Source organism: Heterodontus francisci, chromosome 24 (assembly GCF_036365525.1).
Source record: "Heterodontus francisci isolate sHetFra1 chromosome 24, sHetFra1.hap1, whole genome shotgun sequence".
Classification (NCBI taxonomy): Eukaryota; Metazoa; Chordata; class Chondrichthyes; order Heterodontiformes; family Heterodontidae; genus Heterodontus; species Heterodontus francisci.
The window spans coordinates 45,233,463-45,245,942 of NC_090394.1; the positions used below are offsets into that span (position 1 = coordinate 45,233,463).

A 12,480-nucleotide genomic window follows, 5' to 3' on the forward strand; every position below is an offset into this window, starting at 1 on the left:
TAGTAAAGTACTAGGAAATGAAATCATTTCTGACACAATTTGTCTATGATTAGCTAACCTCAATGCTGACCATAAAATAGAGATCTAAACTGCTCTAACTGCAGAGGGCAATCAAATTTTGACTCAGTGATAGCACACTCGCTTTTGATTCAGAAGGTACTAGTCTAAACTCCACTCTAAGCCTTGAACAACAATCTAGGCTCACATTCAGTGCTGAGGGAGTGCTGCACTGTCGGAAGTACCATCTTTCAGACAACACGTAAACCAAGGCCTTGTCAGCCCTCTCAGGTGTTATGAAAGTGCTTCCTGTTTTTTTTAAGGACTCCAGAGAAACAGGCCCAGGTGAAAGAAGAAATCCAATACATGTTAGAAAACCACCTAATTGAACCCAGTCGAAGCAGCAAGTTCACCAGGGTGTTAATGCCTAAACCTGATGGTTCAACTAGATTCTGCATAGACTACAGGAAGGTTAATGGAGTAACAAAGGCAGACTCCTACCCAATTCCTCGCTTGGAAGACTGTATTGACAGAGTGGGCAGTGCCACATTTCTTACAAAAATAGATTTGTTAAAGGGATACTGGCAGGTTCCTTTAAGACCCCAAGCTAAAGAAATCTCGGCCTTTGTCACACCAGACGATCTTTTCCAATGCCTAGTGATGCCAATCAGGATTTTAAAAAATGCCCCAGCCACTTTTCAAAGACTAATGAACCAGGTGTTAGCCAGTGTTCCTAACTGTGTGGTTTACCTTGATGGTTTGCTGGTATAGTGACACTTGGAAGGCCCACTGGAACCACTAGAAGCTCTGTTTAGAAAATTACAATCAGCTGATTTAGTGATAAACCTTGCCAAAAGAGAATTTGCAAAAGCGAGGATAACTTACCTCGGGCATATTGGCAAGGACTAGTGTTGCCAAGAACAGCAAAAGTACAGGCATTCGTGGAGTTCCCTACCCGCAAGACTAAGCGAGAAATCATGAGGTTTTTGGGGATGTGTGGTTTCTACCGCAAGTTTGTGCTAAATTTTAGTACTATATCTGTTCCACTTACGGATTTGCTTCAAAAGAAGAAAAGCAAGGTACTGTGGTCAGGGGAGTGCCAGATTAATTCTTGACGCCAAAAGAACTGTTCCAGAAAAGATCCCAGTGACCCGTCAAAGTGTATTCAGACGCCAGACTGTAGGCCATTTTGGGACACAACATATCTCATTTAACAAGTTTTATTTAACAAGTACTTGAGGAATTAACAAGTACTTGGCCAAAGTATTTTTTTTTGCCTTTTTTTTTTATAGAAGAGCTCTGCAAAGAAAATTTCTATTTTTCTTTAATCAATGTGTGCGCGTGCGTGTATATGGGGTATTTGAAAAGGGAACTTTCATTTTTCAATCTGTGTGGTAATGCTTTGCTTGTTTATTGGATAAGTCTTGTTTTATAATAAACTGATAATTTTGCTGTTTATTAAAGAAACTTGGTTGGTGTATTTTATTCTGGGATAAAGAGCAGAGTATATGATTGACCGTATCGGTAACTGGGTAAATATTTAAAAATATATATTGTGACCCGTAGAGAAGTGGAACTAGAAAAGACAGAGCACTCCTCCCATCTCAGTCATAACAGGTGGTCAGAAAAGATTCTACAGCACTATTTGAAAAGCAGAGGAATTCTGATATCCAGGTCAATATTCATCCCTCAACCAACAATGTTAAAAAACAGATTATCTGCTCATTTGTCCCACTGATGTGCACAATCGACTGCCACATTTGCCTGAATTACAAGTGACTAAATATCAAAAATACTTCATTGACAGTGAAGCACTTTGGCATGTATCATAAACGGCACTGTAAATATGTAACGTCTTTCTAAAGATGACATGTCAATATTACAATTACACTTCATAATCCTGAAGATCCTCATCAGGTTACTCCTCAATCTTCTCAGCTCTAGTGGAAATGCCCTTATTTCTCAAGTCTCCCATTATGTCTGGAACACCGCATAATATAACACAGACTATTACAACAAACCAGGCTAGAGATACAAATACAATTCACACAATTTCATCAACAAACAATAAAAAAAAACTTTGATCCGGTCAAAAAGACTCGACTTTTTAATTAATGGTCACAAGCAATTCAAACTCAGGTTTACTTACATTCAATCCCTGTAACATTCAATCTCATTCCTAAAAATATTTATCTATCTTCTTTTTGCAAGTTGGTTGACTCATAAACTGCTCAAATCATACTTGAGGTACGTTGATTTTGCACTTCTTCTTGTATGTTCACAGTCAATGTTAAATATTCAACTCGCATCAACATTACCTGCGCTTCTGATTTGCATTAAGTCTCTTCTCAATCTTCTTTTTTCCAGTGAACACATGTTTATTTCTATTAGCTTCTCTTCATAATAAACAATCCAATCTCCTGGATCATTTTTTCTGAACACTCATCAGTACAATAACCTTTTGACAATGGAATTTCCAAAATTTCACAGGAATTTCAATATATTGCTCCACCAATGATCTATACAAAGTTAGAATAACATGTTTTCAAACTTATCAAATATCTTTGAGATCCGTAGGTTAGTTGACCCAGTTAGTGTCAAACGCTGCTGGACATTTATCTTAATGCCATGCAGCAGACAAGTCATGATAAGGAGGCCCACAATCTCTGAGCACAGCTTTTTTTCTTCTACTAGTTGTCAAGCTTATGGAACTTTGAAATTGATGTTAGGGCACCAAATGAGTGACACTCAAACCACATTCCTGATTGTTATTCAGTGACTCTTCCTGGAAGGCACAGTGCAAGTCTCTTGCGAGATAAGTTTAGACTTGACGATGAAATCCGCCACAGTTGAATATCCTGCTGACATTCACTGCCTTGTCTCACAGACAAAGAATGTCTGAAGTACCAAAATGCCAGTGTCAACAACTTGGAGAGGAAAGAAGAAAATTGGGAATTTCAATATTTTTGTAAACTACTATTGGCATAAAACACAGAAAGAAACAAGAAGGGACCCACTGGACAAATGCTTTTTGTTTATGTAGATGTAGACTATGCTCTGCAATATAAAAGAGAAACAAGGAGAACATTAAGCTAATTAAAGCACTTGCTTTATGCCTTGCATATTCAACTGGATCTCATCTCCTTTCGAACATAAAGAAATTTGAATTATTGTAGATAACACATTAGTTTGATATTTTTGCAGTTCTACATGGGGATACAAGTCTATGTTTTGAAAGCCAGTAAAAGGCAAATGAGGGAAATATGGTCATATGGAAACATCTCGGTAATAAAATAAGTGTTGCAAATAAAGGAGTGCTACTGTTTGAGCAGGAGCCACGAAGTATACTATTAGCCTACATAGCAGGGCACATGCTTCCATTTTAACATTCACCTTATTACAAGATTCCAGAGTCACGGTAAATTTGATTTTAAAGGGCTGCCACAGCAAACCATTTTCCATTGGTAGTTTAACACAATTCTTTTCATTACAATTGCCGGATAGTCCATTTTCACATTGCCTGTCGTGCGAGGGAAAGGGAAGGCTGGTGATGCACTGCAGGTACTTGTGCAACATGGGCCATTATTTATTTCTTGACAATTTGGATGACGTCCTCATGCTCCATTATGTGAGTCAGCCCCACTCGTTGAGGGCTATACTTTGTACTTGTTCCCTAGAATTAAAAGGAAAATGATGTTCCTCGTTAGCAGAAAATTTATTTCAGATGTAAGCAAGTCTCAAATATTCCAAATTTTCAATTCAATGTAGAATGTCAACATACTTACCCAGACAAGAGCATATTTGAACTGATTCGCTAAAGTTCTATGGATTCGATGACACTGTAGTAGGAAGGCAAGGGCAGTGCATTTAAAATCTTGCATGTTGGTACGTACACAACAGGTTATATTCATTGCTGATTCAGCTCTAATGTCACGAATTCAAAATCAAGTGGGATCGACAAAAATATAATGGTCAACATGATGCTTTAGCATCCATAATCCCTTCACCTAAACTGAAAAGCTAAAACAAGACTGCTATCAACAAAGCTTGGCTGCCAAAGCCTCCTTTCTTGCTTCATAACTATGTAATAGGATGGTGTAACTCTCACCAAAATGTCACTAAGTCACAAGAATACTGCAGCAATGGCAATGAAGCTTCTAAGCTGTCAGTTTAGCTAAGTGGTAACACTCTCACCTCTGAAGGCTGTAACTTCAAGCCCCACTTCAGGGTTTGAGGCCGCAATCTAGACTGAAACTTCAGCACAGTCCTGAGGGAGTGCTGCTTTATCAGAGGTACCATCTTTCCAATGAGATGTGAAACTGATTTCTGCCTGTTCAAGTAGATGTAAAAGATCCTATGACACTACCGAAAGAAGAGGAAGGATGTTCTCTTGGTGTCCTGGCCAACATTTATTCAATACCATCAAAGAGAGACAGATTAACATGTCATTTATCTCATTGCCATTGTGGAACATTGCTGTGTGCAAATTGCCTGCTGTGTAGCACAAGGGTGACTACACTTCAAAAGTAATTCATTACCATGAAGCACTTTGGGCAGCCTGAGAACATGAAAGGTGCAGTAACATTTAAGTTTTTAAAAATACAAACAATGGACCTTTCATCATCAAACTCCATTTTAAAAATCAAAATACCTAGCAAACTGCAGAAGATCATAGCTATTGGTATCACTAGTCCTCGTCACCCCACCTTCTTGTCATGCTAATGGTCACCAGACACTAGTTTAATGTGTGATAATTGCTGCAGTATTAAAGGTAAGGATAATAAATTAAAAAGTTCTTGGAGATGGTGCAGGGGAAGGGCTCGAATGTTCAAAAGATGGGTGTGTGGGGAAGAGAAGGACAGGAGTGGGTGGGGACAGTTTCAGGTGTAATTATTGATCATTCACTAAAATTATTCCGTTAACATGAAACTGTAAACAAATATCATAGATTACTAACATTGTTCACAGGTAGTCTGCAGCACAGTTGTAGTGGTTAGATGTTAACCTGGCCTGCCCCTTTAAGACCTTTGTTCAAGTACTGTCTATAGGAACATGTGTCTTCAGGTACATACTTCCAGCTATTTGTAGCTGGTTTTAAACTGTTGCCATACGGAGGGCAACCGTCAGCTCTTTGTAAGTTAGAGGGCCCATTTGGTTTTAGTTTTGAAAAGATGGTTTTGTGTCTGCAATGAAGTGTAATGTTTGGAATGTGAAACTGGATTCGAATTATAGAGGCCACAACATTACTTGGTAGCCTACCTCAAAAAGAATGCTGATGCATTGAGGATGGTTTAGAGGGGAGTGATACAGATTATTTCAGCACCCAAACCCCTCAGTTATGAAGAGATATCCACATTTCAACTCAAAACTAGCACTTTTCTGGTGCCTCATTTGAGTGACCATTTTTCATTGGTGAGTCTGAAATTGAATGTTGACAGGCTATTCAAACATGGCAGCTATTACAGTCAATTTTGTTCCATCCTGCCCCAGCACCCACACACATGCATTGGTTAATGACCAGGGTCAAGAATCCTGGCTCATTTTCCTCCCATCCTAAAGACATTTATGCTCAATTGTACCTGATCACTGTTTTAATGCGATCAGCTAACTCAAAACAAATCAACCATAACCTGCATTTATATCGCAACATTAATACAGGAATACTTAGACAAAAAAAAGACAAACTCAAGCAGGAGTTACTGGGAGTGACCAAACGCTTGGTCAAAGAGATGGATTGAAGGAGGAGGGAAGTGAAGAGGTTTAGGTAGAGACATCCAAAGCAGGACAAATTCCAGGAATCTTTGTGGTTGGTAAGGTTCAGTAGCATGTCATAAGTGCTTGAGCAGCAAGACAGCAGTGGAGTGCAAAGGACCTGTGTGGCACTTAGCCTCAGAGTGCGAGTTCAGCCTTACAGGGAGTTCAGCCTTAAGATGCAGTTTGAAGTGTTCAGCTCAAGGATGTCCAACCTTTTTGCATTGGGGGGGTGGGGGGGGGGCACATTACAATTCTGTCTTACATTGGGGGTTGGTGAGACAATTTCGGAAAGATAAAGCCATTAAAAATTTATCTTACTATTAATCAAAAGAACAAAAATGTGTATTTTTGAGAAGAAGCTTCAAATGAGAAGATTAATTCATTGACTTACTTTCTTGTCATGATATTGGACACTGATTTAGTGAGATACCTGGCATTTTTTGCTTGCACAAGTAGTCAATGTTTGCCCGCACACTTGATGTCGCGATGCGAAGTATTCCAGATAGACGCCCATCTGTCAGGAGTGACCTTAATCACTCTCCCTCTCGCTGTCTGTTTCCCTGTGTGCCCCTCTGTGTCCCACCTCTCTGTGTTGTCCTCGCTGTGTAACCCCCCCCCCCCCCGCTGTCCCCCCTTTCTCTCTCTCTGCCCCCCGTCTCTGTTCAGCCTCTTTGTCCTCCCACTCTCTCTCTCCCGCCTCTCCCCCACCATGCCTCTTTCTCTGACAGTTGCAAGGAGTGGGAGCACTCAGCGCAGAAGCTTATGAGTACAACACAGTGGCGCAGTGGTTAGCACTGCAGCCTCACAGCTCCAGGGACCCGGGTTCGATTCTGGGCACTGCCTGTGTGGAGTTTGCAAGTTCTCCCTGTGTCTGCGTGGGTTTTCTCCGGGTGCTCCGGTTTCCTCCCACAAGCCAAAAGACTTGCAGGTTGTTAGGTAAATTGGCCATTATAAATTGTCACTAGTGTAGGTAGGTGGTAGGGAAATATAGGGACAGATGGGGATGTTTGGTAGGAATGTAGGATTAGTATAAAATGGGTGGTTGATGGTCGGCACAGACTCGGTGGGCCGAAGGGCCTGTTTCAGTGCTGTATCTCTAATCTAATCTAAACTGGAAACACCATCTGGGTTAGTGGTTGGTCAGTTCTTTTTAAAAAGATGGCACTGTCACTTTCATAGTTGACAACAGGAACAGCACTTTCCCAACTTCGAACCAGTGGGTTCCGACTTTTTTTTTTTAAGAAAGCCTGCCAGAAAAACCTGAACCTGTCCGAAGTTGGAAAAGCGCTATTCTTGCTGTCAGCTGAAAAGTGACAGCGCAATGTTTTTTAAAAGCTGGTCTGGAAGAAGAAGCCAATGGGAAATTTCTCATCTCTGAAATACATCCGCAGGCCGTATGGAAACCTTAGGCAGGTTGGATCCTGGCCTGCGTCTGTATGTTGGGACAACCCTGGTTTAGCTGAAAGGAGGTTGGTAAGTAAAGGTTTTGTTTTTAGTTGAGTTCATAACACTAGAAATGGAGGGACTGGCCCCTTAGGATCTGTGTGGAATGTAAGAAGTGGTCCATCCAGGGACCTACAGCTGCATCAGGTTCTAGATGGTTAATTCGCTTTCTCGAGCGTCAGATTGTTGACCAACCTTTCACACTGCAATATGGATCACGTGGTCCAGGGGCCATTCACATCAATCAGGCAGACTGTTGAGTAAAAGTGGGTAGTTTAGGAGACCAGCCCAGGGATAGCAGGAAGAGAAAAGAGGTGCAGAAAATTTTGAGCTTTCCTAAGGCTGTCCAATAGTTATACGATTTTGGATAGCTGAGAAGAGGACTGCAACAGCAACTATGAGAGGGTTTTGAAAATTGTGGCCATGATGAAACAGGTGTGGAGAAGAAAGTTGCAAAGGAAAAGACAAAGGCAGTGTACTGTAGTAAAAGGATTGCCTAATCAAGAGACAATGATTGCACGAGCCCCACGTGGTGTTTTGCCTTCCTTGCACCAAAGTGAGGAATATCATGCAGAGATTCAATAAATCTCTGGGAAGGAAGAATGGAACAAATGACATAGGAACTTATTGGTTGGAAGCCGTACATCAAAACAGTATCCAAATCTATAGGTTAAAGGCCTGCTCAGGTATAAAATTAAAACCCGAACCGGGCCCAACCCGACCACAGCCAAACTGAACCCGACTGGAGCCAGAGTCCTTTAATATTTTTTCATGCCCAACCCAACCCGAATATTGCAATAAATATATCATCAAACATGCTATTGAAACAGAAAAAAAAATCACGTCAATGCATTTATTTATAAAACATGAAGCCAGTACAGTCCAGCCAAACCTGACCCCAAATGCTGGACACAGAATATAGACCCGAACCTGACACATGTATTCGGGTGTAGTCAGGTTCGGGTCGGGAAGCCAGGCTTTACTATAAGTCATCAATCTGTGGGAAAAATATAGAGGAGCAAATTTGCAAGAAATTTCAAAGACTTACTTGCATTTATACATGGCTTTCCATGACCACTGTATGTCTCAAAACGTGGCAGCCAATTTTCGACCAGCAAGTTTCCACAAACTGCAATGTGATAATGATCAGATAATCTGTTTTTTTTGTGATGTTGAGGGATAAATATTGGCCAGAACACTGGGGATAACTTCCCTGCTCTTCTTCAATAGCACCATGGATCACACCTGAGGGCAGACAGGGCTTCGGTTGGACGTCTCATCTGAAAGATGGCACCTCCGACAGTGCAGCACTCCCTTGATTTTGTGCTCAAGTCCTGGAGTGGGACTTCAACCTGAAACTTTGTGACTCAGAGGCAAGAGTGCTACCAACTGAGTCATGACTGACACAGAGAGGTGCAGAAACTATAGAGAAGTGATAATGAGTGACTTTAATTATCCTAATATAGACTGAGAAAGTAACAGACTAAAGGACAGAGTGGGAAGTGTTTCTGAAGTGTGTTCAAGAGAACTTTCTTGACCAGTATGTTTCTGACCCAATGAGGAGACAGGTAATGCTGGATCTGGTTTTGGGGAATGGGGTAGGTCAAGTGGATCAAGTGTCAGTGGAGGAACAATGATCATAGAGCATCATAAGGATTAGGTTAGCTCTGGAAAAGGACAAGAAGCAATCTGGAGTAAAAATACTTAATTGGAGGAGGATCTGGCCCAGGTAGATTGGAATCTAAGAGTGACAAGCAAAATTAACAGAACAATGGGCTGCCTTTAAAGGGGAGATGGTTCAGGTACAGTCGAGGTACATTCCCATGAATGGGAAAGGTAGGGAAACCAAAGCCGGAGCTCTCTTGATGACGGAAGAGATATAGAGTAAGATGAAGCAGAAAAACGGGGGCGTATGACAGATGGCAGGTTGATGATACAAGCAAGAATCAGGCTGAACATAGAAAGTTCAGAGGGGAAATGAAAAAGGAAATAAGAGAGGCTATGAGAAGAAACTGGCAGCTAATTTAAAAGGGAATCCAAAAGTCTTCTATAGGCATATAAATAGTAAAATGTTAGGAATGACAGGTGGAGACAATAAGGAACCAGAAAGAGCATGCTCGACAAACTTTTAAGGAGGCATCAGATAAAATATACTTTTGTGCCCATTATTCAACAAATTCAGCAAGGTTTTTGATAGTGCCACCTAGGAAATTGGTTTACAAGGTAGAACAGTACAGAATAAGTGGACAGTTATAGAAGTAGATCAAATGAGATAGAAGGTGATCATGTTGCTCCAATATAGTGGCAGGAAGTGACTATTGAGGTATCCTAAGGATTGTTTCCGGGCCTTTGCTATTCGTGTTTTACACCAATACTTTAGAAATGGGAAGAGAGACAAAATTTGCCGATGAAAACAATTTGGAAGTTAGGCGGTGAATGCAAACAATCAAGAGAAGGCTGATTAGGTGCATTGATAGAAAGAAATTGAGAAGTTATGTTAAGAAATGGCAAGTTAAATGCAATGTAGGTGAGTGTAGCGAAGAAGATTAAACATTTGAACTATCAACTAATTGCCTTTAGTCTACGGGACACAACCCAGGAAAAGGATTTGCGATTAGTGGACAGATTGTTGAAACCATCAGCACAGTGTGTGGCAGCAGTAAGACAAACGATTAGGATTTTCGGCTGTATAGTATCTAAAAAAAATTGCAAGAAACATAGGTGACCTGTCCTATCAACATGCCTTTCGTTATCTTTTGCCCCACCACCACTTTATTTGCTTAAAACCTATTACATTTCTAACCTTTGCTGGTTCTGATGAAAGGTCACTGATCTGAAACATTAACTCTGCTTCTCTCTCGACAGGTGCTGCCAGACCTTCTGAGTATTTCCAGCATTTCTTGTTTCTATACAGGTCCTAGCTTGTCTCCACTTGCTGTAGTGTGCAGTTCTGGTCACCTGATTATAAGGTGGGCATCATGACATTGGAAAAGATGGGGCATTGAACATCTGAGCTACAAGAGACTACAGAAACCAAGTTCTTTTACACAAGAAGACCGAGAGCTGATTTTGAGATATTCAAGATCCATGAAGGTACTGACTCTTTAACCCGAGAATAGGTTCCCAATGGTCCCAAGAATGATAACATAGGGCCATAAGGTGAAATGCTGAAGAGGAAACATGAATAGATCAGATATAATCACTCCACAAAGACAGTGGTGAACGATCAGAATGTTTTGATCAGAAAAAGTGATCAAGATTGATGAAATCAGTAATTTGAGTCGGACAGCTGTTTGACAAGAAAAGCAATTTCGGATAAAAAGAACGAACCAAGTATCCTTTTTGAATCTGGGGCCAGTCAGATGGTCCAAAGTGGTCTTTTCCATTCCTGCACATTCCTATATATACACAAAGCCCAACAGAGAGCTGTATTTGGGAACTAAAAATAAGCAGTCAAGGTGTTTAGTAGGTAAAGACAATGAGGAACAAAAAGAAACTTTTTCTTACCACATGTTCAACCGAGGCTGATCTTCTCATAATTATAGCACCCGAGAAATCTGGTCTTTCTGTTCAAAACAAAATTTGCACTATATGTTTGAAATGTGCACATAAATTTGAAAGATGAAGCAATTCAGTGTTGAATCTTCTACTACCTCCTCTCCTTTTTGTGTAGATGCAGATTAGTGCGAGGTATTCCCACAGCATTTCAAGCAGATAGTCCAAGTTCAGCTTCATCTCACAGCTAGACAGATGGAAACATTAGATATAAATGTAAAACACCCTGACAAGCACAAGAATTGAAAATCAGATAAGGTCTCACAGGGATCACTGCTTGGACCTCTTGCTTCTCATCTACACAATTGACCAGGATACTGAAACCAATGGTAAAATAGCAAAATTTGTTCGCATTACATGAAATTGGAAGTGGTGGAACAAGAGAATCCAGTAAAAGACATTTAAATTATATTATTGGGAAGTCACAAAGTAAGCGAAATTTCACATATTTCACAAATGCCAAAAATGTACATGATTAAGGAACATAGGAACAGGAATAGGCCATTTAGCCCCTTGAATATGTTCAATCAGATCACGGGTGATCTGTATCTTAACTCTATCTATCCACTTTGATTCCCTACCCCGTAATACCATTGCCTAACAGAATCTATTGATCTGTTTTGAAATTTTCAACTGACCTCAGCCTCAGCAGCTTTTTTGGGGGAGAGTTCCAGGTTTCTACTACCTTTTGAATGAAGGAATACTTCCTGACATTACCCCTGAATGGCCTAGCTCTAATTTTAAGGTTATGTTCCTTGTTCCAGACCAGCTCCTCAACCAGAGGAAATAGTTTCTCGATGAAAGGTCAGACCTGAAACGTTAACTCTGCTTCTCTCTCCACAGATGCAGCCTGACCTGCCGAGTATTTCCAGCACTTTGTTTTTATTTCAGATTTCCAGCATCTGCAGTATTTTGCTTTTATATTATGAAATAGTTTCTCTATCCATCCTATCAACTCCTTGAATCATCTTAAACACCTCAATCACATCATCCCTTAATCTTCTATACCCAAGGGAATACAAGCCTAATCCATGTAACTTGTCCTCAAAACCTTACCCTTTTAGCCCTAGTATCATTCTGATGAAATTGCATTGTACCCCCTCCAAGGCCAACATATCTTTCCTGATGTACGGTGCTCAGAATTGAATGCAGTACCCGAGATGGGACTGAACCAGAGCTCTGTGCATCTATAGCATAACTTCCATGCTTTTGTATTCCAGCCCCCTTGAGATAAAGGCCAATATTCCATTATCCATTTTAATTAATTCTGTACTTATTCACTAACCTTTAGCTACTTTTGTACCTGGACCCTCAAATCTCTCCACAATTCAAGTGCACAATGACTAGAATTGAATTAGCAGCGTTAAGACAGAGAGACCTGGCAGTAATCATAGGACCCTTTTTTTCCCCAATATCCAATGTAATGAAGTAATTTAAAAAGACAGTTGAAAGTTAGATTGTGTAGCAAATCCACCATACTAAAGCTTTCTAATGTACTAGTCGCATGTATCAATAATTCACACCAGAGCTACTGCTTTGAATTTGAACAAAGCAATACCCTGTTTACACTGCCTGGATGCATCTTCAATTCTGCTGCCCAGGAGAGCACACGAATGCCAACACACTTACAGAGTTCTTTCTCCCAACAGTTAAAGTTACACCTGGTTTGACATCATGTTACATTCACACTTCATGTGGTGTGAAACAGAAGATTCACAACATTTCTCTCGA

At 40.5% G+C, this 12,480-nt stretch overlaps 1 protein-coding gene across 1 annotated transcript in view; it reads right to left on the reverse strand.

The window, feature by feature from the left end:
• Nucleotides 1–2,076: 2,076 nt before the first annotated feature.
• drg2 (developmentally regulated GTP binding protein 2) overlaps nucleotides 2,077–12,480 on the reverse strand; it is a 35,769-nt gene continuing 25,365 nt past the window's right edge. Inside the window, exons 10-13 of the mRNA XM_068056108.1 lie at nucleotides 10,848–10,936; nucleotides 10,702–10,760; nucleotides 3,783–3,836; nucleotides 2,077–3,670 (exon numbers count right to left, since the gene is read on the reverse strand). Of these exons, the coding sequence (XP_067912209.1) occupies nucleotides 3,584–3,670; nucleotides 3,783–3,836; nucleotides 10,702–10,760; nucleotides 10,848–10,936 (289 nt within the window). The 3' untranslated portion in view covers nucleotides 2,077–3,583. The remainder of the gene's footprint in view (nucleotides 3,671–3,782; nucleotides 3,837–10,701; nucleotides 10,761–10,847; nucleotides 10,937–12,480) is intronic.